Source organism: Canis aureus, chromosome 16 (genome assembly GCF_053574225.1).
Source record: "Canis aureus isolate CA01 chromosome 16, VMU_Caureus_v.1.0, whole genome shotgun sequence".
Taxonomy (NCBI): domain Eukaryota; kingdom Metazoa; phylum Chordata; class Mammalia; order Carnivora; family Canidae; genus Canis; species Canis aureus.
In genome coordinates, this window is record NC_135626.1 from 16419678 (window position 1) to 16445660 (window position 25983).

At 51.7% G+C, this 25983-nt stretch overlaps 1 protein-coding gene across 5 annotated transcripts in view; it reads right to left on the minus strand.

Moving 5' to 3' along the window:
* ABR (ABR activator of RhoGEF and GTPase) overlaps nt 1-25983 on the minus strand; it is a 185987-nt gene that overhangs the window by 73474 nt on the left and 86530 nt on the right. For 4 of the 5 annotated variants that reach the window (XM_077851838.1, XM_077851837.1, XM_077851842.1 and 1 more), the window contains exons 2-3: nt 22538-22722; nt 431-529 (exon numbers count right to left, since the gene is read on the minus strand). In XM_077851838.1, the coding sequence (XP_077707964.1) occupies nt 431-529; nt 22538-22722 (284 nt within the window). Of the gene's footprint in view, nt 1-430; nt 530-9046; nt 9439-22537; nt 22723-25983 lie in introns of those variants that run through there. The other variant, XM_077851841.1, reaches the window with a different exon arrangement.

The following is a 25983-nucleotide window of genomic DNA, read 5'->3' on the forward strand; positions in this document are numbered from 1 at the left end:
TTTCCTGCCACGGGGTCTTGGGATGGCCTCAGCTCTGTACCCCAGGGATGAGGGACTAGGGGAATGCCAAAGAAGGCTCAGCTTGATAGACTGGCAGACTGCCCAGAGCAGTGTGGAGGTGGATGCTGGGTCCCCATCTGGACAGAGTACCACCATTGATTAGTAATGCCTGTGCGTGGTCATGGGCCATGAGCATTTGCCATCTCCAACCTGGCTGTGCTTCTCCCGCCTTTCCCAGGGCAGGTAACAGAGGGCTGAGGCTGAGAGGCACAGGCCCCTTTCTGGCAATGACCCTGGCCACCCAATGTCAAGCTGTCAGCAGAGCAATACTGCTGGTCCAGACTCTGCTGGTCCAGGTTCCCCTTCTTCCCCAAACCCAAAAGTAATTTTCGAGCATGACACCTACCAGCAAGCCAGAGCATATACTCACCAGCAACAAGGCTTCCAGTTGGTTAATGTAGATCTCTTCACTGGCCAGGAACCCCGAGAGAACCAGCTTCCTCATCTCCAGGCCTTTCCCTGCTTCCACCTGTATGAAAGCAAACCAAGAGCCAACAGCTCGTGAAAAAGGAGGCTAAAAACCCGAGTGACCTGTTTTCTTGCCTTTTTTCTCTTTATCACTTTTGTAGGGAATAAAAGCCAGATATGTTTATTATACTTTGGAAAATACAGAATAAAAAAGGAAAAACAATCACCCATATTTCTGTTGCTAACATCTTGCTTTCTCTCCTATATTCTTTTTCCCACATTTCCTTATTTGCTATCCACCCATCCACCTATTCAGTCTTGTAACAGTGAGCATGATAACCAAGGAGCTGGCCTCATGTGTAGGGGGCAGTTTAACAGGGGGAATACAGACCAGAGAAATTAGAAGGGTGCCTGGGTGGCTCAGTCGTTTAAACGGAGGACTCTTGATCTCAGCTCACATCTTGATCTTGGGGCCGTGAGTTCAAGCCCCGAGTTGAGCTCCACACTGGGTGTGGAGCCTACTTTTTAAAAAAATAGGGCAGCCTGGGTGGCTCAGCCGTTTAGTGCCGCCTTCAGCCCAGGGCGTGATCCTGGGGACCCGGGATCGAGTTCCACATCAGGCTCCCTGCTTCTCCCTCTGCCTGTGTCTCTGCCTCTCTCTCTCTCTCTGTGTGACTATCATAAATAAAAAAATTATAAAAAAAAAAAAGGAAGGAAGGAAGGAAGGAAGGAAGGAAATCAGCTATGACAGAGGCAGGGCATGGTCACATGGGAAGACCCAACAGGGGCTGGAAGAGGCTCCCGAAGTAGTACCAACTGAGGATACAGAGAATGCAATGAACTGGCCACAGGAGCCTCATCTTGTGGCTTTCTAGCTTCACCTCTGGCTATATCTTCCTGTCCCCAAGGGCTCCAGCCCACAACAGAAGATGCTAGCTGAGGTCCTCAACATCACCCAAGCACTTCCTGACTGCCTTATTGTGCAAGCCACATATCCTAACCGGCCTCCTCCCCACTCCAGGATTCCTTCTCTTCTATGGTGATTGTGCCCCATTTAGCCTTGAAAGTCTGTCTTGTTAATCTCTTACAAGGACTCAGTTCCACCCCTCCCTTCTGCTACGGGCTTTGGCTCTGCTACCTGAATTCTTCTAACTGACCTCTGCCTCTCCCTCCTCCCTTCACACCACACACCAGAGCCAGGTTAACCTTATGAGAGCACCAGCTCACACCTGATGCTTGTCAAGGACTTAATACCAATACTGTAAAACCTTGCTATTTGCAAAAACATGGGTGGGTCTAGAGGGTATAACAGTGAAATAGGTCAGTCATAGAAAGACAAATACCATATGATTTCACACAAAACAAACTAACAAAGAAAAAAAAAGAAACAGAAAACCAGACTCTTTGTAGAACTATATAGAAGAAACTGGTAGTTGCCAGAGGGGAGGTGGGTCAGGGGGCTGGGGGAAATGGGTGAAGAGGATTAAGAGTACACTCAAGATGAGCCCTGAGTAACGCAGAGAATTGTTGGATCACTATATTGTACACCAGGCACTAATGTAACACTATGTTAACTATACTGGAATTTAAAAAATAAAAATAAAAAAATCAACATTGCAAGATGTGACTATTCAGGGATTCAATTAGGTCATTCATTTATTCGTCCAACAAATATTTACTGAATGGCCACCAGACTCTGTAGATATAAGGAGAAGCAAACACACAATAATCCCTACTCTTATGTGGTTTATAACCTAGAGGAAAGACAGTAAAAAAAAAACAAGTAAATATAAACATGTAACGATACACTGTGATATGGGGTCTGGCTTAGTCTTTGCTTAAACACCTTTGCCAGCTCCTAGCTCCTCTCCCTCCCCTGCTGCCATCCCCTACAGACGGCAGATCTGTTGGCCTTCCCAACCTGCTGGGAGTGTTCATGCCTCTGCACTTACTTCCAGCTGCCTAAGAGGCTTTCTCCACCCTGGCTCTTCTCTGGGCATAGACCCTCCCATCTGACACGCGGGCCCTCTTGTGAACTGCCAGGTGATCCTGGGGAGCCTCTGAAGCACACTCTTCTGCATATCCCTGAAGGCTGGCAGCGCAAAATACCCCCAGCATGTGGGCACCTTATATTTATTAAGCCTTGTAAGTTCCTCTTGCACTCCTTTAGCCCTCCAATACCTCACTGAGGTCGGTACTATATTTTCCATTATGCAAATTGGAAGCAAATAGGACTTGGAAGAGGGAAGAAAAGAGCCCAGGGTCACACAGCCAGGAAGTGGCAGAGCTGGGATTCCATCCCAGTCCTGGGAATACCAGATTCTAGGCTCTTCCACTGCTTTAATGATGTCCTTGCTCTCATTTTCTTTTTCAAGCATCGGATGCTTACCTGGAATCTCAAACAGAACCCTCTCTGGGCATTACATGCACACCCTTACTTATTTAGCACAGGCTGGGAGAGTGAATGAAGCTATCAGAAATTTCTGAAGTCTGGAGAAAAGTGGCTTTCCCCCAGCTGCATGACCTGCCCCACTGCGTTCCCACCCTTCCCCAGGTGAGGGCCTGCATCCTCAGCCTTCCATTAGCAACCGGGTTATCAGCTCTGTGCCAGAGGCTGCTGCCCTCAGAGTCTCTGAAATGTATCTGACCCTGTGATAGAAAAACAACATCCAGGGATCCCTGGGTGGCGCAGAGGTTTAGCGCCTGCCTTTGGCCCAGGGCGCGATCCTGGTGACCCGGGATCGAATCCCACGTCGGGCTCCTGGTGCATGGAGCCTGCTTCTCCCTCTGCCTGTGTCTCTGCCTCTCTCTCTCTCTCTCTCTGTGTGACTATCATAAAAAAAAAAAAAAAAAAAAAGTCCTGCCAAAGATAGTCCCCAAACCTATAATTACAGCACCTTATATAGAAAAAAGGATTTTTGCAGGTATGATTAAACTAAGGATTTTTTGATGGAGAGATGACACTGGATTATGTAATCAAAAGGGCTTTTATGAGGGGGTGGCAAGAGGGTCAGAGTCAGAAAAAGCAATGTGACCAGAGAAAGGGAGCAGGGGAAGGGAAAGAGATTGCAAGACTGCAAGATGCCACACTGCTGGCTTTCAGGACCAGGATGGGGCCATGAGCCAAGGAGTACGGAGCCTCTAGAAGCTGGAAAAAGGCCTGGGAATGGATTCTCACCCCTAGAGCTTCCAGAAGGAACTGCTGAGCCTTTAAGACTAGTGTATAAGAGAACAAATTTGTGTTTTAAACCACTAAACATGTGGTAACTTATTTCAGCAGCATTAGGAAACCAGTATGGACACTAAGTTTTAGGGAAGGACGATAGTTATTTATTGATGGCTTCACAAGTACCAGGCCCTGTTCCTAAGAGCTTTCCAGGAATTAACTCACTACAATCCCACAGTCTGCAAGGTGTTGTCATTATCCCTCTGAGGCACAGAGTGGAAATTGCCAGCTGCTTGGAGCTGTTGGCACTTCAGGCAGGCAGCACACCCTTCAAGGAGCAAAGTCCTACTAGCTGGAAGCAGAGCCACCACAGCCCTAGCCCCTGATGGTCAGATCTGAGGCAGCCCCGTTGCACGTCTGACAAATGGAAACTCACCTTCCATGTTGGGGGCCAGTGCTCCCCTACTGCACCCCACTCCCTTCCTGTTCCCTGACAACCAAAGATTTACCTGAGGGCCTGAAAAACATCCTGTAAGAGAAGTCACTTGAAGCACATTGTGAGCTTAGCTGTAGGGCTGGTTGGACTAGGACCGGAGTGTAGACCTGGTGATTGCAGCTCCTGCCAAGCTCCCCCATCTTGGCATGAGCGCAGAACCTGTGACAGTCCTTGCGACAGCCCATTTCAGCAAGACCCTCTCCACAAGAGACTCTACCTCAGAGTCCAATCTTGAAAGAGCTCCTCCAAAGTCAATAGTCACCTCCAAGAGTTCCACCCTCGGCTACTCTCCCTCTGAAATTTTGGCTGGCATAGGGGTGGAAGTGGTGGAGAGCTTGAGCATGTGAAATTAAGTTCTGCTCATGTTACCAACAGGAGGCCTGTTCTCAGTTACCACCCAAAACCTCTTCCCTTTTCTCTTTTTTTTATTTTCTTTCCTCAGACCCACATGTTCCTGGCTTAGAATTATCCAGAAAATCACAATTGTTTCTTCAATCCTTGTGGGACTATTCTTATTTCATAAAACACCAGCACTGGACATTCATTCACTCTGCCCTATGCGCCAGGCCCTGGGAATACAAATACAATGGTGAGAGAGATGGTCTCTGCCTCCAGAGAGCCCTCCAGAGGTGGTGCCCACATACCCAGAATCCTCGGGGCCAGTACTCTGAAGAGTTCAGGTCCCCCACGGGATGGCAGCCCCCAGCATAGGGAAGCTGCCTTCTGAGTGACACTGTCTCCATTTCTTCCCCAAATGAAGCTCATGAAGTAAGTGCAGCCACTGTGGGCTTGTTCATTCCCAGCATTTTACACAATCTGCTAGGCTGAAAGTTTGTCGGCTCCCTCCCCCCTCCCCCCCCCCACCCCCCATCCAAGAGCTCAAGTCCCTCTGGTAGGGTCAGTATCTACAAGGTAAGTTTAGCCAGCTCTGGCCTGGTCTTCTACAGAGTTTAGAGGCTAAATAAAAGGCCCTAAAGGTTTGGCTCGAGGCCAAATCAAGATAGGATCTGTCCAGTAACTTTGACCTCCTCCAAGACAATAGTGAGGACTGAACTGGCAGGGCCACCTGCCATTCAGAGCCTTAGGCCACGTGGCACTACACACAGCAGAGTTCAGTTCACGGGCCACACCACTTTTCAAGGAGCCCCAAGCAGGATCTGCACAGAGTAGATGCCACTGGGTCTAGGAGCTGTGCCCATGCTTACCATCAGCCTCAGGACAGCTGGCCCCTCTCTGAGCCAAGACAATGCAGGGACATCCAGCCATTCCTCCTCTTCCTAGCGCTAGGCACCGGGGAGGTCTCCTTCAGCTATTTCTCATCAGAATTTGGAGGGTGGATCCCTGTGTTCTAGGCTCCTTGCTGTCCGAGACTTTAGGCAGGTCCAGCAGTGTTTCCAAAGGCCAGGTATTCATATAACCATCCGTGTAGTTTTGTCATACATACCACCTGCACTACTGGGTACTTAATATTGTTCTTTACAACTGACTTCTTAAAAGCACAGCCTTGGGGCACCTTCCTGGCTCAGTACCTTAAGCCATTAAGCATTTGCCTCAGGGACAGAGCCCCTCATGTGGCTTCCTGCTCGGTGGGGAGCCTGCTCTCTCTTTCCTTCCTGCACATGCTTTCTCTTTCCCTCTCAATAAATAACAATCCTAAAAAAATAATAATAATAATAAAGCACAGCCTTACCCCAAGCATTGTATTTGAAATCGTAAGATGTATAAGTTGTATTTTCCCTAATATATGTTAAAATATAAGCCTGCTACTAAAGTGCAAAAATTACACCTAGGTGCCACCTAAAATCACATCTCAAACCATCATATGCGCAGCTCACACTTCAGGAAAACACCTCAGTGGGGGACACAGGCATGGCCATCACCGCCAGTGGGGGCCGAAGACACTGGGGCAGGTGAAGCAAATGTGGGTGTTTCCAACTATTTAAAAACTGGCAATGAATAACACCTGATGGGTTAATCTGCATTACAGAAGGATTTTTCTTCTTGACAAATGAGTTCCTTTAAATAGCAGCTTTTAGATAGCATGGTCGCTATCAGCCCCACATACCTTTAAATAGAATTGTATGAAAGATTTTTGGAAAGCACACAACTCTGTACCGCCAGGAGGTGATGTTGCTATCGGTATTAACGTTACTGTTTATAGAGAATTAACTCCTCAAAAAGAAGCCTGGGTTGAAAGACAGAGCAAGCTCCAGCCCCAGCTCTGGAGGAAACCACTTTTCACCTCTGTTCCCCAGGAAGATGGAGCATCTCAGAGATGACACTGAAAACAGGATTGATTTATAGGACTGACATTTGGACACATGCTCACGAATACAAACATGGTTTAAAGTAAGTACTCCTGAAAGAAAGTTACAGCAAAGAGAGAACTGCCTTGGATTCCCACCTGCTGTTGAGGAGAGTTTCTTATTCAAGACGGTGAAGACCATCCAGAGCCTAGGACAGGAACGCACCCTCCAGAAGTGCCCTGTGAGTACGCACGTGTGCACATACACACACACGGGCACACACGTGCGCACCCAGTCCAACTCTGACCCAAACACAAGTGGTCTCTCCTCCCCCGAAGTTCATACCCTTTTATCAGAACCTTGAGTACTTTCTCATTCTATTCCTATTATCTGTGCACTTGTCCCCTTGCCCTGAACGGAGAACTCTTTGTGAAAAAGGACCATGCCATGTTCATCTTGTCTCCTCCCCAGTGCCGGGCAAAGTGCTTTGACTAGAACACAACCTGGCAGTGTTTGTTGAATGAATGGATGAGGTTTCTCCCCACCCCTCTGGTAGCCACCTTGTTTGCCTGCTCCCTCTATAACTGACCAAGCTTGGGAGAGAATGAGGGCATCCTAGGGGTGTTCAGGATGAGATGGGGGCCTGGGATTCTCCAACACTCGGGGAGGGCTCCTTCCCCCATGCTGAAACAAGTCCAGGAATATTGAGGCAGCAAAGAGGGGAAGACTCCCATCTAGGTGCTCACAGGACTCTGGGAGGATCTGGGGTTTTAGGACTGATGCGTGCCTGGGCCCCCTTGGCATCTGTGTGCTTCCTCCTTGGAACACCTCTGAGTAGGAGAAAAAGGTCGGGAACATGGTACACCCTTTGCAGGCCCCATGAAGCCTCCCTCACTCCACAAATTCACTGAGCATCAGTCACGTCCCAAGCTCTGTGCAGTGTTCAGTAGTGAATACAACATGGCCCTTGCCCTTGAGGATAACAGGGCATAATTGAGGAGGCAGGTGTCTAGAGTTCTGAGCAGACTGAAATACAGGCTAAGACCCAGGTACAAGCCAGAGTCTAGAGAGTAAGGGTGGGTCCATTAGGTAGTACATGAACAGGACCCCATCTGTGCTGGGGAGGAGTTCTCAGAGAAGGCCCATTAGGGACCTCCCCCCCCCCCCCCCCCACACACACATCTCCCATCCCACACATTACTTAGCTCCCAATCAGTGTTCTTGATTCATTACCAGACTTTTCCCTATCCTGTTTCTGGTGGGAAGGTTGCTCAGATCCTGAGTGCAGAGGCCTTTGCAGGCCTAGTAGAGATGTGACTTAACCCCAGTGCTCTGAGCTAGTATCAGAGAGAACCAGGGGTGGGATGCTAGCCACTGCCAGCCTCCCATTACAGCTCCTCTCTCCACTGCACCCAGGCCCACAGCTACAGCTCCACCCAGACACCCCACATCAGCCATCTCCTGTGGGTCTGTAGTCTGTTTTTTTACCTCCATTAGCTTGTCCTCTGAACCACACTGCAGTGCGGGCGTGGCAGGGCTGCGATCCCCATCTCAAAGGAGGGACAAAGAGGCCCAGAGAGGCCCAGTGGCAGCCTCCTGCCCACAGCAATGCTCTGTGTACCACACCCTCTGGGGTGCAGACGGCCCGGCAGGGAAAGGGGCACAAATGGACAGGGTGTTAGGCAACCTGGCTTGCAGTCTGCAAACTCCCTGCCATACATTCCCACTGGCATTCCCTTCTAGCCACAGAACAGAGGTGATGAGCAAAAGGCCGAGCTTAGGGCTCTTAGAAGTGGGCTAAGCTGAAAGAAAGAATCAATGGTGCAGTGTGCCATGCCTTCAGGCAGCACTGGTGTGGTTGCAATGGAGGTAGACCCCCGCCCCTGGGGAGGAGGTGAAGAGAAGGAAAGGGGATTGATGCACAGCTCCCTCCTGCTCTGCCTTCAAGGCAAGTGCTATGAAAGGACAGGACCACTGCTGGGGAGAATGTTCAAAGCCCTAGACTGAGTGGGCTGGGGCCCTGGCAGATGCTTCTTGCCTATACCCACCTTGGGAAAAATGCCTACCCACCTGGCTCCTGCCTGGAAGCCAGCTGTTATCACCCCATTTTCAGCGGATCCAATTCTTTTCCTTCAACGGAGCTCAGTGACCTCTGGCTCCCAATCTTTCCCCATGCTCTCTGGCCTCAGCTCCCAAGTCTCCTTGCTCAGAAGCAAGTGGCCCCTTCGGCCAGAACTTCCCAAGTGCCCTTATCCTACTGTAGCCATGGAAACAGTGAATTATGGCCTCCTGGTTTCAAGTCCACCAGCTCCTCTGGGGCAGCAGGCTCACAACCAGGGCCGTGCCCACCAGGTGACTTATGTCACTGCCAGAGAAAGACCCCAGCACAGCTGGCCTGGGGAAAACCAGCAGCCACTCCCGCTGCGGACCAGTTGTCCGGGGGGAGGAGGAAGGCAGGCACCGCACCTCTGCCCTGGGAACAGCTGCCAGAGAGCTCAGCCCCTCGCATCCCCTCGCTTCCTGCCCCTGCCGGCCAGAGTGCGGTGTTTCCACCCAGCCATGAGGTCTGTGCACAAACCAGCCATTTCTGCCCGCACACGGCTTCGGCAGTCGAGAGCTGCCAGCCCTGCCCCTCCCCCGACAAGCATCCAGGGCGTGTCACGTTCCCACCTTCACGGCCACCAAGAAGGGGGACCCTGAGCCGGGGCTGGTCGGGGTTCCCAGCTCGCACTCCTCCAGGAGAAACACATCTTCATCCTCCAGCACCTTGTCCAAAAAGCCTATAGCCTCCTCTTCCTCTTCCATGGCAGCCGGAGGCGCGGAGGGCAAACAGGAAGCGAGGTCCACGCAGCAGCAGCAGCCGTTGCCGCCGCCGCCCCCGAGGGAGGCAGGCGGGCAGGGAGGGGAAGAGCGTGCAGGGCAGGCCTAAACCAGCATGCTGGCCTCCCCGGAGTCAGTCCTGGCACCCGGCCACCGGCTCCCGATGAAAGGCTCCATTATGAACCTTTTCCTGCCGCCGCTTCCCGGCCCTCCCGCGCGCCGGGGCTGCGGGCCGCCTCGCGCGCGTCCCCGGCCGGAGAGGGGCAGCCGCGCTCGGGCAGCCCCGCCGCCGCCCCGCCGCCCCGCCGCCGCCGCGAGCGCAGGGCCGTCACCGGAGAGACCGCGCGGCGCGCCGGCGGACCAGGAGGAGGCGCCCCCGCCGGCCGCCGCGGCCCTTCCTGCGGTGCGCGCCGGCCCGGGCGCAGGCGGGGCCCCGCGCTCCCCGGCCGCCGCTCCCGAGCTCGGGCCGGCCGCCCCGCCGCCCCGCCGCCCCGCCGCCCCGCCGCCCCGCCGCCCCGCCGCCGCGGGCCCCAGCGATCCCGCCCTTTCTGGACTCCGAGGCTCGCGTTTGCTATTAATACACAGGAAATGCACGACTTGACTCGCGAGGTGGAGCCGTTCCCTCTGCGGTCACCGGCCGGCGGCTGGCGGAGGCTTCTGGAGCGCGGAGGAGGGGCGAGGAGGCCGCAGACGGGCCGGGCGCAGGGGGAGGTCTGCTTCCCAGAGACAGGCTTTATTTACAGCCCCTCGCCAGAGCCCGGGCAGCAGGGGGAGGAGCGGCGGAGCAGCTGCCCGCGCGGCCTCTGGGAGGCCCGGCGAACCTCGCTGTCACCTTGGGGTGGCCACAAGCTGAGCCCCCTGCTCATCTCTGCCTCAGGTCCTGACACCTTTGCAGAGAGGAGGCCAGGGCCTGACGAGGAGACAGTTTCTATCACCACTGTGGTTGGGAGAACAAGGCTTTGTGCAAAGGAGGCCTGGGCCGCCTCACTGCAACAGAACCAGAAGTGCCAGCCGGGGTCTGCAGCAGGCCCACCTCGGACGGCGGGAGGTGCCACATCTCCTACTCACGGATGCTGCTGGGATGAGCAGTCCCACCCCCCTGGGGCTCTTCTGCCTCCAGAGAGGCCTCTGCCCAGTAGAGCCAGCCTGATGGCAGAGGATACACATAAACCCAGGACGGGCAACACCAGCAGCCCTTCCCGCTCCCAGCCTGCTTCCCTTGGCTTTAGCGAGGGTGGCAGAAGCGAGATCCACCCAGATAGTGAAGTCCACCTTGTGGTTGTCTAGGCCCCAGCCAGAGGGGAGCATCCATTTACTCTCCCGAGGGAGGAGTTCAGGGGCAGCACCTGGGAAAAGCTCTTTCACCACACAATACCTAGGGCAAAGGTTGCAAACTCCTGTAGCCGCCACAGTGCAGCTAGGTAGGAGTGAGCCAGGTAGGAGCAGGGTGGAATGAAAAATTCCACCACTCAGCTCCAGCTAATGGCTGCTAGGGCAATATAGGCTTCAGGGTGCCCCATCTCAGATTGTCCTAGAAAAGCTGGGGATTTGGATTCTTAGCTGATATCTCTCCATTTAAAAATGATGGCAGATAAATGACATTAAAACAAAACGAAGAGGCGCCTGGGTGGCTCAGTGGTTGAGCACCTGCCTTTGGCTCGGGTCGTGATCCCAGGGTCCTGGGATCGAGTCCTGCATCAGGCTCCCCTCAGGGAGCCTCCTTCTCCCTCTGTGTATGTCTCTGACCCTCTCTCTTTGTCTCGCGGGAATAAATGGATAAAATCTTTAAAAACAAACAAAATGAAATGAAACATGGTGCAGTCTAAATAAAACACATCCATGAACTGAATTAGGACCACAGACAAGGCTGCAGAAGATTGTTTCTTTGAGGGAAGCTGGGAGTTGTGTAGGTGTGGGAGATTGGGGGGGGGTGTTCCCCGAATATCCCCACTGTCCCATTTCCTCACTGGACCTGGCATCTTGGAATCCAGCTCAGCGTCACACACTACCAACCCACTTCCCTTTGTAAATCTGCATAATAGGTGCTACCAGGTAGATGAAGTAAAAATTCAGAATTCTGGGTGGTGATCAAGTGAAGATTAAGGATTCTGGGTGGTGAGCCCTGAGCTTCAGCCCCACACAAGCCAACCCCCACAATCTCCCACCAGCCCCTAGACAATGTCTCCAGCCAGGGATTCCCCTGAAATCTTCCTGATGCTTCTGGTTCACAATGTTCTCTCCTAAAACATAGTTGCCAGGACCAGTCAGCATGGCTCTTAATGATCCAGTGTCTGACCTGTCCATCAGTGTGTGTATGTACCACCAGCCTCCTTATGCACATATCACATACCCTGTTAGGTGGTAATATTAGGCCACAGCGGGGAGGAATCAAACTCTTTGGAAATGAGCTCCAAAGGAAGATCAACTGTGCACCATCCTGGGTCCACCTGACATCACTCCCTCACCTTTCCACTGGATACCTCAGTTAAGAACAGGGCCCCTGGCTGAGCCTCCAAGCTGGATGGAAGTTTGAGGAGAGAGGAGAATGGAAATGGTTTATCCCAACTCCCCAAAGAAGTCTGTGGAAGCTCTGAGTTTGAGGTGGGTGGGGCTCCTGCTATTCTGTTGGAATTGAGAATATGTCATCGCTGACTGCCTGTCACCAAAGGTGAAATACAAACTGAGGGATTTGGGGTAGGCTCTTTGGGGTCTCAAGGCTGACAGGGTTCCACAGAGGCACACCCCACCTTATACCCCACCCCCTCCCTCAGTCCCTGGTTTTTCCCTGTCCTTGCCCTGGCTGGGTTATAAATACCCGGAGCACATCTGAAGGGCCCTTTCAGCCACAATTCCTCATTTGGTTTGGGCGGGTGAGGCTGTTCCCAGAGCTTGGGAACAACTGGGCCTGGCATTCCCCAGGGCATAAGTGTGCCAGCCCAGGGCTCTATGTCACAGCTTCTGTCTTCTACCCTGCAAGTTTCAAGTACATGGCAGGACTGCCCCCACTGATCAGACAAGCAGGTGGAATGCGAGAAGGGTCTAAAAGCCCAAGGGCCCCTCCTATGTCCCTTCTCCCACCCAAGTGAGCATGAAGTACCCTTAGAAGTCTCCTGGAGTATCCCCCTCTTCATTTCCCATGCCCCTAGCCAGTATATCCATACCCACTTCTTCCCCAAACCCTAAAACCTCTCAGAAGCTGCTCCCTTAACATCCAAGGCATCTCTGCTCCACCCTACCCCAGCTGGCTGGAAATTCCAGTGAGTAACTAGAATGCCCTTCCATCTTCATCGGGCACACAGACACCACTTAGAGGCCCTCAGTCCTCCCCCTGGTGGGGGGGAAGTGACTCACAAGTCCCAGCAATGCTCCCTCCCTTTCCCCTACAAGTGCCCTGAGCCAGCCCTGGACCTGAGCTTCCTCTCTGCATCCTCCACACTCCACTGCTTCAGCCTGGCTCCTGCTCCTCCTTCCAGAGAAGAAGCCTGTTTCAAAGGTATCTAAACTGCCTTATTCCAAAGCCGGAGGCCTCCCTCTCCTACTCCACAGCCTCTGCAGTCTGGGCTTTGGCAAATCCCTCAGCTCCCATGAGCATGCTAGTGCTGCTCTGACCGCTCTGGCTCAGGCTGGCCCTTCTTTCTCTGGCCTCCTGTAAACTGGAGTCACCCATTCAGGACCCCAGCCTTGGCCCGCTGCTCTCTACCCTCTCTACCTCTCATCCCTTCTCGCTTCCAGGCCAATGGCAACCCATCACCATTTGTAGCTCCAGCATCTTGCTCAGCTCCAAGCATGACATCTACACTGTCAAGCTGCATCTCTTCCCTTGGAAGTTCTACCAACAGCCCCTCAACTCCACATATCTAGACCAAATGACCCTTCTCTCTCCCTAAGCCAGCTTCCCCTTCTGGCTTCTCCCCTTCTGTTGGCAGGGCCACCATCTTGCAACTCTTCCTTCCCCCAGGCCCCACATCCCTTTTACAGAATCCCTTTGGTTCTTCCTTCTTTTCCTTTTCTAAAGCCACCGCCCCAGACAAAGTTTGCATCTCACTCCTACACTGTCAGGATAACATTCCATTCTGAGTCCTGATCTTGACTGTCCATCTATCTGTTCACTTGTTTGCTCTTTCATACCCAGAGAAGGCCTGGCATTACAAACACAAATCCAAGAGTGCTCTCAACCTATATCAAGTGAAGGACATAGGAACAAAAGAGACAGTGTCTCAGTGATCAACACAGGGGAATGCAGGACAAAGGCACTATCCCTGCCTCAGAGGAAAAGCCTCACAGAGAGTGGCTTCTAAGCAGCATTTGGAAAAGGGGAAGAGTTTGTGGGCAAAGGGAGGAGGGAGGCCAGAAAGGAGAACTTCTTTCTGTGCAAACACAGAGGGAGGCCAGAATAGAAAAGGGGCAGAAGGTGAGTTTGGAGAAGCACACTATGGAGGGTGAGGGGCACTGACTGCGATTTCTTTTTCCTTTTCTTTTCTTTTCTTTTCTTTTCTTTTCTTTTCTTTTCTTTTCTTTTCTTTTCTTTTCTTGAGAGAGAGGTGGGGAGGGGCAAAAGAAGAGAGAGAATCCTAAGCAGGCTCCACACCTAGCATGGAGCCAGATGTGGCGCTCGATCTCACAACCCTGAGATCATGACCTGAGCCAAAACCAAGAGTCAGACACTTAATTGACTGAGAATTCTGACATTTGCCAAGCCCACACTCTCAAAGCCACTGATAGTTTCCTCTCCCCAAACCCCATGGTCTTCCCTCATACTCACTCTCCATCCCTTATTCTCTTAGTCACTAAATCAATAAGTATTTATTAACTGCCTACTGTGCACTGGGCATTCATAATGCTGCCACAAATGGGACACTATGTCTACTTCCATGGAGCTGATAGGCTTAGGGCCAGACTGACCATTGTCAGTCTGGCCAAGGCAGTGCCAAGAATGGGGCACTATCTTAGAACTATGGGGCTGAGGTACAATTCCCCCAGAAAGGATAATATGGAAGTGTCTGTTGTGATTTTAAATTTTCACATCCTCTGACCCAGCAACTGTAAGGGATTTTTCTGAAAAATATTTATTTTTTTCAAAAGATTTATTTATCTATTTTAGAGGAAGAGCATGCACGGGAGTGGGGGATGAGTCTTAAGCAGACTCTGCACTGAGGGTGCAGCCTGATGTGGGGCTCCATGTCACAATCCTGAGATCATGACCTGAGCTGAAACCAAGAGTCTGATGGACACTTAACCAACTGAACCATGCAGGTGTGCTCCTATATAGTTTTAAATGTTCACACTCTCTGACTCAGCAACTCCACTTTAAGACATTTTTCTGCAAAAATATTTCTACAGGTGCACAAAGATCTGTGTACAAAGACATTCACTGCAGTAATGCTTATGCCAGCGCAAGACTAGAAACAGCCCAAATGTCTAGCGGAAATGGATGGTTAAGTGAATTACGGCACATTCGTAAAGTGAAATACGTGTGCAGTCATAAAGAAAGAAGAATGAGGTGGATCTTTACTTACTGACATACAAAATATCCAAGACCTACTAAGTAAAATAGGGAGAGCAAATTGCATAACAGTATACCAGTATGATTTAAGAAAAAAGCATATACACATATTTATATGTCACATGGAAAAATAAGGAGAAGTATACAACCAACTTTTAACAGAAGTTCTATCTGTAGGATGGGACGTTAGGAGACTTTTACTTTCTACATTATATATTTCTGTAAAGTTAATTTTCAGTGATGTAATCAGAGAAAATAAAGAAGTTAAAAAAAGAAGTGCCACAGTTGGGAAAGCAGACTGGGCTCTGAGTGCACAAGACAGACGCAGCTGATACAGCAAAGGGGGAGTCACAGAAGGTTTGCTGGAGGAGATGACATTGAAGTTCATACCTCGAAATGACCAGGGGTTAGCCATGTGAGTAGAGATGGCAGAGAAGGCAAATGGGACTGTGTGAGGCACAAGGAAATGAGTTCAGTCTGGGTGGCGAGTGTGCATTCATTCGATCACTCAATTGACATTTACTGAACATCCGCTATGCATCAGGCACAGTTCTAGGCACTAGAGTTTTCTTTTTTTTTGGCACTAGAGTTTTCAATGAACAAACATTTGGTGACAAAACAGACAAGACTCCATCTTGGAGCTCACATTCATGAGGTTGCAGAAGTAGTCAGGGGCCAAGTGGTCAGATCAAGCAGAGTCTTGACAGCATAGCTAAGGGTTGTATTTTACCACTAGGAGAAAGGAATGCATTGGAGGGTTTTTTTTCTCTCTCTCTCTTTTTTTTTTTTGCATTGGAGGGTTTTAAGCAGGGAATGACATGACCATTGTTCAATGGTCTTGCCTCCCATTAACATCAGATTATTCTTTCTGAAACATTGCTCACTCTGCCCAGCAGGAAGCCACCAGGTCAGCTTCAACAAGGGGAATGGGGCCCTTGCTGGTAACTCAACCAATCAACAGCCTCTGTTCCTCGCTCTCCCCTGAACTGGTCAGGCACATTCTCACTTCCCCGCCTCATACTGGGCTTGAAGCCTCTACTCCCTCCTCTATGACTATCCCTGGCCCTCTCAACTTTCTTGGCAAAAGCTGAAGTTCCACCTCCAGATTTTCTGGAGCTCAGTAGACTCTGGGCCAATAGGAACAGACACCACCCAATGGGAACTGACCCCAAGGGGCCAGTGCCAGGGGCAGGCAGAATCTGCTACAGCCGAAGATCAAATCAGACGCATCATCTTCCTGGTAACCGTGCTTCTCCCTCTGCCTTTCTCTCTCTGTTACAGAAGTCATTCCAAAAATCATATATAGTTTATTACATAAAGCCAATGTTGGGAAGACGCCAGTACATGATACCCCTTATACGGTAAAACAAAAACAAAAAGAACTCCCCTAGATCCTGGATTTGAATCCTCACTCTGCCTGTTGCCATTTGTGTGACCCTGGGCAAGTCGCTCAAGCTCCCAAGGTCTCAATTTCCTCATCTGTAAAATGGGGACAATTATAGCACCAAGTTCGGGGTTGCAGGGAGGACTAGAACATGTAGGGCAGTGCCTGGCAAGTGTCAGCCCTTGTTAGGCACTAGCTATTCTCCTTTCCTTTGGCAGTGGTGGTGGGGTGTGGGGAGCACAGAAGTGGGGGGCCCTAGCTCACTCCAAGCCTCACCTCCCACCTCTTCTATTGGGCCCAATGCCATTATCCTTTTCTCAAACTTCAGGAGGCTTTCTCACATTCCAGAACTTACACAGCCCTCTTTATCTAGAATGTTTTCCTGACCAGGACCCAAGCAGAACACTACCTACTCTCTGAAGCTACCTCCCACGGACTCCCCTCCCTGGTTCCCTGACCTGAGGTCACATGATTCCTCCCTTGGGATGCTGTGCATCTCTCAAGGCTGTTGCACAGATGGCCTTGAAATAGAGGGAGTATGTGTGTGTTGGGGGAGGGGGGTGTCAGGAAAACCCCATTCCTGCTAATTCCCCCAAAGAGTTGGAACAATATCTTATAAGAAGTAGGTGCTCCGAAAATACTTAGTGAGTAGACATGGAAGCTTCTAGGGCAAGGCAAAGGATCTCTCAAGAAGATAAATCAAGGGGTTCAGATTAGATGAATGATTCCTATGGAAAGTGGTTGTATGATGGGGGCTCTTGGGGCTAAAGGGAACACAGTCCTACTGAAGGAAACCAGGCTGAGGGGCGGGGGAGAGTAAGAATCCACCAGTGCCAAATGGAGCAGACCAAGTGTGGCTTTATCTCGATTTCCCAGCACTTCCATCCTTCCTTAGCACACAAACTCTTGGTAGTGGGTTGGTGTCCAGCAAGGTGGGCTTAAGGGGAGCACCTTGCAGTGGCAGTCAGGGAGAAGGGAAGGCAGATTGTGACTAAGTGAGAAATAGCCCAAGACAACTCTAACCTCCTTCCCAGCAACCAGGCTCGCCTTTTTGTGCCTCTCTCCCTGTTGAATCCTGCCTGGTGGTGTCCCCCAGAGGGGCCTTCACCACGGAGGAATGCTGCTGGGAGCTGAGCCACCTCTACAGGACTACAGCAGGGACAGGAAGGTCCTAGGGCAGCCAGAGCTGGCGCCTCATGAAAAACTGGGTTCCCATCCTAGGAGAGATTCAAATTCAACACCCACATTGGGAGTGGGTCCTCTTGTGTGGCACGGCATAAGGTGTTCTTATGGATCTATGTCGCTTGGTCCTCGCAGCAGCCCTTCCAGATAGGAGGCATTTATCCTCATTTACAGCCAAGGGTACCAACACTCTGCAAGTTGCCCAAAGCCACACAGCCAGAAAAATATAAAACAAAGGTGCCAAGGCTCCTATTCTGGAGAGGTCACAGAGAGCGGCTGTGACGAGTACCCTACCACTTACCAACTATGGGGCCCCGCATGGGTTGTGTAACCTCTCTGCATCCAGGTTTCCATATCTGCAAAAGAGGGCCATAACGGTGCTCTTCCTCACAGGGTCATGATGAGGGCTAAGAGCATTGATGTTTATAAAGTGCCATAACAGCGCCTGAATTTAGTAACTGCTGTGAAAGTGTTTCCATGCATTCTCTTTGTTCTACTACACAGGTAGGAGATTGAGGGACCTGGAGGCCCTCCAGACAGAAGCAGCCAGTCCACAGCCTTGAGGGTGGAAGGCTCACCAGCACATTGTCCATGTAAAAGAAAGCACTAACACATACCAGTGGAGAAATGAGGCTTGGTGCAAGTCCAAGCAGCTGTGATGATGAGGAGGAAGGGGTAGGGAAGACGAGGACAATGGTGATCATCTCAACACTCTCCTACTCTTACTTTGGATTCTCCTGCTAGCTGAAGTCTGAGCCCCTCAATTAATCCTTTTATTAGAAACCTCTGAACTGGGGCAGCCTGGGTGGCTCAGCGGTTTAGCACAGCCTTCAGCCCAGGGTGTGATTCTGGAGACCCGGGATCCTGCTTCTCTGTGTCTCTGCCTCTGTGTGTGTGTATGTCTCTCATGATTGAATAAATAAAAATCTGAAAGAAAGAAGAAAAGAAAAGAAAAGAAAAGAAAAGAAAAGAAAAGAAAGAAAAGAAGAGAAAAGAAAAGAAAAGAAAAGAAAAGAAAAGAAAAGAAAAGAAAAAAGAAAAGAAAGAAAAGAAAATCTCTGAACTGCATGCATCTGGGTACCACAAGAACTATAGAATGAGTCTGATACTGAGCAGTCCCACCCACACACATACAAACTTTGCAATTGCAAAGTGCTCTGCCTAATGCTGTCTTATGGAAACCTCACAACAGCTGTGAGGTCAGGAGGGAGGAAATTCTCAGTATCTTCCCTGTACAGATCTGTCAACTATAGCCCAGCCAGGGTGAGTGACATCCCTCAGGTCACACAGCTAGAAAATGCTAGCACTAAGACAACACCAAATCTTTGCGTTGTTTCCATTTTTTACTGCATCTCCTAAGAGGGGAGACAGAGGAGTCTATAGCTTATAGGAAGCAAGCTTTTCTGTAAGACCATGGTCCTGGCAGAGGAATGTCTCTCCCCACTTGTTGGCTGAGATCAAGAGTCCCTGCCCTTCCTTCCCAAGGTGAAACCAGACACTCTCAGCTGAATCGAGCCAGCAGTGGTGTGAGGCTCCAGACCTACTAAGGAGCCCTGCTCAGCTTGGGCTTGAAGAGAGTGAGGGGTTTGCAGGGCAGGGCTTCCGGTTTCACCCTGATGCCCAGTGAGCTGCACAGCTGGGGGTATATCTAAGACAAGAGCAGTAGAGCAAGGCTGTCGGGGACATGTTGGGGAATGAGCATTGTGTGTCCTGCCAACACTATAGAGACCTGGCTTCATCTAGGCTACCATACCTCGCAGGACTGATCCAATTCCAGAAAGGGGGTTGCAAAAAGCAGATTCAGTTGTTATCTAGGAAATATTCATTAGCCTAGGTCCTTTCAATGGTCTTGGCTCCAAAAGCTGGCAAGAAAAGTCCTGTGGGTCCCAGTCACCAAGGACGGAGCATCATGATGAGCCCGACCTAATGCTGCAGGCTTTACCTGAGCTATCCCAGTCCCTCCTGTCAATAATCCTTTGGATAGGTGAGCCTATTTCAAGATGATCAGGGAGCACCTGAGTGGCTCAGTTAGTCAAGCATCTGATTTCATCATAGATCATTATCTCAGGGTCATGAGATCAAGCCCCACATGGGGCTCCATACTCAGCATGGAGTCTGCTTGAGATTCTCTCCATCTCCCTCTGTCCCACCCTCCACTCTCCCTCTTTCTCCCTTTCAAATAAATAAATAAATCTTAAAAAAATAAATAAATAAAGATGAGGAAAGCTCATGTTCCTCCCATTTTCCGGGGCACTGAGTAAAGCTGCTAAGATGGTCACATTCATGTGTCAACCTGACTGGGCCATGGGTACCCAGACATTTGGTGAAAATGATTCCAAGTGTGGCAGTGAGAGCGGTTCTGAGTGAAATTAACATTTGATCAGGTGACTGGATAGAGCAGGTTGTTCTCCCTAATGTGAATGGTGGGCCTCATCTAACTAACTGAAGACCCAAATAGAAGAAAAAGACTGAATAAGAGGGAACTCTTCCTGCCAGGTGAGCTGAGTCATGAGTCTCTTTCAGGCTTTACACTCAGCCCGAAACATTGGCTCTTTTTGGATTTTGAGCCTGCTGGCTTCAGACTGCAATGTATGCCACTTGGCTCTGCTGTTCTTAGGCCTTTAGGCTCAACCTAAAACTATACATCATTCCTGCATGTCCAGCTTGCTGACTGAAGGTCTTGGGACTTCTTGGCATCCATAATGAAGCACACCAGTTCCTTATAAATCTCTCTATATATCTAGATCTAGATGCAGATGCAGATGCAGGTAGGCACCCTATTGGTTCTATTTCTCTGGAGGACCCTGACCAAATACAAAGACCAAACCTTAGGCTTCCCGGCACAGGTTGGCTGCATATTTCGGTATGAAATGCCCAGCTGCCAGAGGCCAGACATCTGAATATCTAGAACAATTGTCTGATTTAGTCCAAAAGTCCCCTTGGTTCCCAAGGCCCCAACAGGAAGCCTGGCAGGGAGGAGCCCTGACTAGCCAAAAGAGCAGAGCCAAGTAGCAGAAACCTTCATTTTCTTTTGTTTTGTTTTGTTTTTTTTGTTTTTAACCAAAACAACCCCCAAGTACTCAGGAAGGGGTGTGTCAACGCTCCCCAGCACCCCAATGTAAACAGCAATACTTGCAGAGTCCACTAGATGGAGCCAGTGACCCGGTGGAAAGGGCAGAAATGCAACCAACTCTAAGAGTGAAAGCTGGCAGGCAGAGGGTGTGAGGGTGCGTGGGGCTGGAATCTTCACCACCATCCCCAAGTTGGATAAGTGGTCCTCACCCCCATCTTGCATGACTTCTAGTCAATGGTGTAAAAAATCAATTCCAGGGTTTCCAAGCCCTTTTAGTCAGTTGTCACTGTAGCATCTCTGGATTTCAAAGCCTCAAACCAAGTTATTCCCTTGTGAGCCACCAAGCAAAGTGGGCAGCCACAAAGTGAAAAAAGTCACTGCCCCAAAGCCTCAGAGCTCCGGGGAGGGCTACGGGGGTAGGGGTGTCTCCTGTTGTGCCTGTTTCACTGGAGAAGGCACCAGACAGTATCCTTCATCAAGGAATCTAAAAATCAATGGACCCGCATTCTAGCAAGGTGATCAGGAACGGGACAGTGACAGGGAGCAAGGAGGAAGGCAGAGAGGGGAGAAGTAAATGGCAAAAGTGCTTTTCTTTTCAGCCAGTAGCTCTATTCAGCCACAGGTTCTCAACCCTTAGCTAGCATTCCTGGTCCCGGGTTGGGTCCTATAGTTAATCTTCCTGCATCTGCTCATAATGAGGTAATAGCGTAGTCATCCAGGGGTCCTCTGAGCTGTTTGGTCAGAGACCTGAAGGCAAGGATGGGAACAAGAATTTTCTCCTTGTTTCCCCTGGGTGGCCTTAGCTCAGGTCCCAGAATACTCCCTCCTTCATCAGTAGAAAAACCCTACCCTACATGTTCAAGATGGTGGTCTCTCACTTTCCTTAGGACAACAGGGCAACAATCCAGAATGCTGGCTGTGGGGGGTCCCAAGCCTCACTGGTCCCCTCCACTGTTCACCTGCCCCCACCATCCATTTCCAAACCTGCACTGCCTGGCAGCCACTAAGCTCTGCTGCAGGCCTCTGTTGCCATAGCAACAATCTGGCTTCCCCCAAGTGGGAAGCTGGTTGCCAAGGCCCTTGTTGCCAAAGGCTATAACAGCCACCCTGGTGTGTGAAGAGGGGGCGAGAGGAGGGGCGGAGGGTGACCAAGGAGGCTGCAAGGCAAAGAAGCAGGGGGTTCTCCAGAAATGATAGGGTCCGGGCAGCCCTCCTGCTGGAGTGGGGATTGCTGGGCCCTTCAGGAGGGGAACAAGTATCCCACCACACTTCAGTGACTGCTCCTGGGCGGTATCAGAGAGAAGAAAGGGGACCCCCACAAAACACACCTGGACAAGCCCTCTACCAAGCAGGACCAGGCACTCCAAGTCCCACCCCTTCCCACAATTGAGGAATGGCTTTGATTCTCCCCAACACCAGAAAAATAGCCCCCAGGAGCCCCTATGTTTCCCTCATCCCTGTGTTTCAGGTACACGTGTACAAGCTGGGCACAGACAGAGCTGATCTCTGTGGCCAGAAGCAGGATTCATTATAAGGTTTGCAAGCCTCCTACCTGGTCTCAAAGCACATACTTAATATTCCTTGTAAAATGTTTCTCTTTGGAGCAGAGCTCCTATCAGTCGACAGGAGGAGAGGGGGACACCATTAGAGCTCATTCCGTTCCAGAGTCACCAGAGGAGGGCAGAATGGGGCCTTTAATCTTCAGGGAATGTTACTGAAGCAACTCACTCCACCCCACAGAGAGCAGAGAGACCAGCCTTGCTCTGCCTAGCAGGCATCTGTACCATACAGCCCGCAGGTCACATGCGCAGCCCCTGCCCAGCTGCAGCCCAGAGGAGAGCCTGTTCCCTCCCCCAGGCCCCATCCTGCTCGAGAGGGGCTGGAAGAGAAAGCTGAGAGAGGAAGTGAGGGTGCCCAGGAGGCAGGGGAAACAGATGGCTGGTAGAGGAGGCAGAGATAGGTACCGGGGTGGCAGAGAGAGCAGCAGGTGGTGGGGGGCGGGGAGCCTAGTCTACGAGGTGCCCGGGACCTGAAGGAGGTAACGAGGGCATCAACAACATCCAGGTCCACACCTCCCTAGCCCTGCTCCCCCAGGAGCATCCCAAGCATTCTCTGGCCTGTGACACACAGGCCTGCCTAGCCCCCCGTCCCCTGGGGCCCCCTCTTCCCCAACCCAGAAGGAAAAGCAGGTGTACCTACCCCAGGTGCCAGCCCCTCGGGTGGGGTGGGAGAGGTGCTGTCCCCGCCGCCCTGACCACGGGCGCTGAGCTGGGGTGACATGGTGGGCGACTCGTCGATGTATGGCATGGTCTCCGAGCCCTCTGGGGGCCCCTTCTGCTCTTCATTCCCTTCTCCGTCGTAGTCGTCTGCCCCGTAGCTGAAGTCTGAGACAAGGAACAAGAAAGGCCACTGAGAGTCCTCCACGAGGGCTGCCAGGGACTGGTAGCGCGGTGGGCGCCGGCGGCGACCCCCGGCTGCCATGTCCCCCACCGCAGCATGCAGGGCCTGGCCCGGGCGGGGGCTGCGTGGGGGGCCCGGGCGTCGGGAGAGGCTGGGGAGCGCCAGCAGGCAACGGGGCTGCAGTTCAGGGGCTGCTGGGAGTCAGGGGGGAGAGGCTCCACCGTTGCCACCCGCTTAATAGCATGTCAGTTGCAGACTCTGAGCTGCCGTTTCCTTTGCCTCCTGCCTAATTCCAAATCTAAAAATTCACAGTGGGAGCAGGAGGCAGGACGCTTCCAACTCTCCTCTCTGAGTCACCATTTTGCTTTTTATAGGGAATAAGGAGGTGGGGCGGGCCGAGCGATGTCACTTCCTGAGCCCCTCCTCCTTGGGTACCATTTGTACATTGAGCCGATCCCTGGTGTGGGGGGCAGCACGGGTTTCAGGGTGGAGGGTGCAGGTACCGCACCCGCCTCCAAACAAGGCCCCCTGCACACGATGGAGCCCGAGGCTGGCAGGGTGTGGGTGAGAGGGTGGCTCCAAGGCCTGGCAGGGACAGGGTTTCATGGCAGACTCAAAAGCTGGCACTTCTTTCTGTGATTTCAATGGAGGCTCCCTTCAGAGAAGGGGGGAGAGAAGGCCGCGGGGAAGTCGAGCTGCTGTTAACTGCCTTGGTGCTGCTGGCACCAAGCAGGCTGCACAGCCCACGCACAGGCAGCCCTGCCAAGGGGACAGTGGGCTGGGCCCCCTGGGGGCACAGCACCTCAGAAAGGCCCCCAAGCTCCACCAGTGGGGTCTCTCCTGCAGCAGCACCGGCAACCCTCTCACTGCCCCTCACCCCCTGTCTGGGCCCCGTCCCGTCAACTGCTCAGATACCACATCTTCCCGGATGTCCTCCCTGGCACCTCAGCTCAGAACTACAGCATGTGGCCTCCCAGTGCTTCTGTTGATCCTGCCCACTTGTCCCTGAGCCCCTGGGCCAGGAACTGGCTGTCTCAGTCATCGCTGTGTGCCCAGAACCCACAGGCCCACGTGCAGTAGGACCTCGGCAAGTAATGTGCAGACGGAATGAATGAGCAGAGGAATGCACTGTCCCTCTCAGGTCTCGGGTTTGAGCCAAATTCTCCACGGGGCCCTGGCTCCTCCTCTTCTGTCACAACATACCAGGCCCTGGGCAGCCAGCAGCCTGAGAATGGTGTTAACAGGTCACCAAGGCTTCTGGCCACAGCTATACTCAGTCCAATCTGGCCCTTCGGCAGCCAGGAGCTTCCCCCAGGCTCGCCGCACCTGCTCCCTCTGACTTTCGCTCCAGTCCCTATGCTGACAGCCCATTAAGCTGTCAGAAGATGTAAGCTGTTATTTTTTTTTTCTCCAGAACAGGCATGTATGTGAAGAACCATGAGATCCAGCCGCCGAAATGTGTGCATGCCAGGCACACGGAAATAGGGCCCACTGACGGGAGGACACAGGGCTCGTGCACGAGGCTGGCAGGGGAGGGAGCCGATTCTGCTATTTCCAGGGGGCAGAAGGAAGGAAAAGAAGCTGCAGAGTCCAATAGGCCCAAGTCTGGCACTGTGAGGGAGCCCGGCTGTTTAGTGAGGTCTCCTCATTTTGGAGAAGCATAAGGAGGGAACGAAACATCACGTTAGCCAACCTCTCCTCCAGGAGGTTCCCAGCTGCCCTGCTAGTGCTTGGAGTCAAGGCCAGGGTATGAGCTATGGTGAACCCTGACCTAGCCAACAGTTCAGATGCCAGCAGGCCATGCTGACCCTCCTCAACACTGACCTATATTCCCAGAAGTCACAGGATGAGATCTGGATAAGATCCAATTCATTCTCATCAGAGTGGCAGCCGTGAACCTGTGTCTCCTATTCCTCTCAACCTAGAAACATCTGTGAGGCTCTGGGTACTATCCCCAATTTACAGCCAAGGTCAGGGAGTCTCAGAAAGATTTGCCCAGAGAAGATCTGAGCCCAGGTGTGCCTGTCTGTCTCCAAATGCCATCCTTTTCCCTTTGAGTGTCTAACTTCCAGAGAAGTCTACTTCCACAGCTCTCCTTGTCAGGAGAGTTGACCAAAGAGGGGAGGGACGGGCGCCAGCCACAGCAGTGGGGGAGGCCCAGGGGTACACACAGAGCCCTCTGCAAATGTTCTTAGATACTTTCCCTTTCATTCCACCCTCTGTAAAACCAGTCAGAGACCCAGGAGAACCCTTACCAGGAAAAGGGTACAAAAGACACAAAAAAAGAGAGAAACCAATTCTCAGAGAAGGAAGGAGCCCTGGGAACTCAGGAGGATGGAAATCTACCAACCACGGGCTTCAGTTTATAAGAAGCCACAGATAAAAAGGCTCGGCCGCCAGGTCTCAAAAGAGAGAAAGCAGAGGAGGCTGCTAACAGCCAATATCCGTTTCCCTTCCTAGTAGCAGAACTATCATTATATTTGGAGTGGCAGTGTGCCCAGTGGCTAACTAAAAGACTACTTTCCCTAGTGGTGTGAGCCATGTGGTTAAGTTCCAGCCAATGAGATGTTAAGTGGATATGTGTGGAACTTTGAGGAAGGCTGCTAAAAACGACTGGCTTAGCTGGAAGGTATACCACACCCTACTCCACCCCCACCCCCATGGTTCCTCCTTCTATTGCCAGTTTGGCAAGAAGATGGGATGGCTGGAGCTCCAGCAGCCATATTAAACCATGAGGTGATACTGAGGGTAGAAGCCAGCGCTGAAGCTAGCTGAGCAGACAGCTAGGAACCTGGGCTGGTGATGGCACAAGGAGTTGCCATACCACTCCTGGACTGCCTACCTCCAGACTGCTTCTTCTTTTTAAGATTTTATTTATTTAGGGATGCCTGGGTGGCTCAGTGGTCGAGTGTCTGCCTTTGGCTCAGGGCGTGACCCTGCAGTTCCAGGACTGAGTTTCACATCAGGCTTCCTGCAGGGAACCTGCTTCTCCCTCTGCCTGTGTCTCTGCCTCTCTGTGTCTCTCATGAATAAATAAATAAAGTCTTTTAAAAATATGTTTTTTATTTATTTAGGGGGACCTGGGTGGCTCAATTGGTTGAGTGCCTGCCTTTGGCTCAGGTCATGATCCCAGGATCCAAGAATTGAACATTGAACCTCCCTGCTCGGGGGGCGGGGGGGGGGGCTGCTTCTCCCTTTCCCTGTCTCTCCCCCTGCTTGTGCTCTCTCGTGCTCACTCTGCCTCA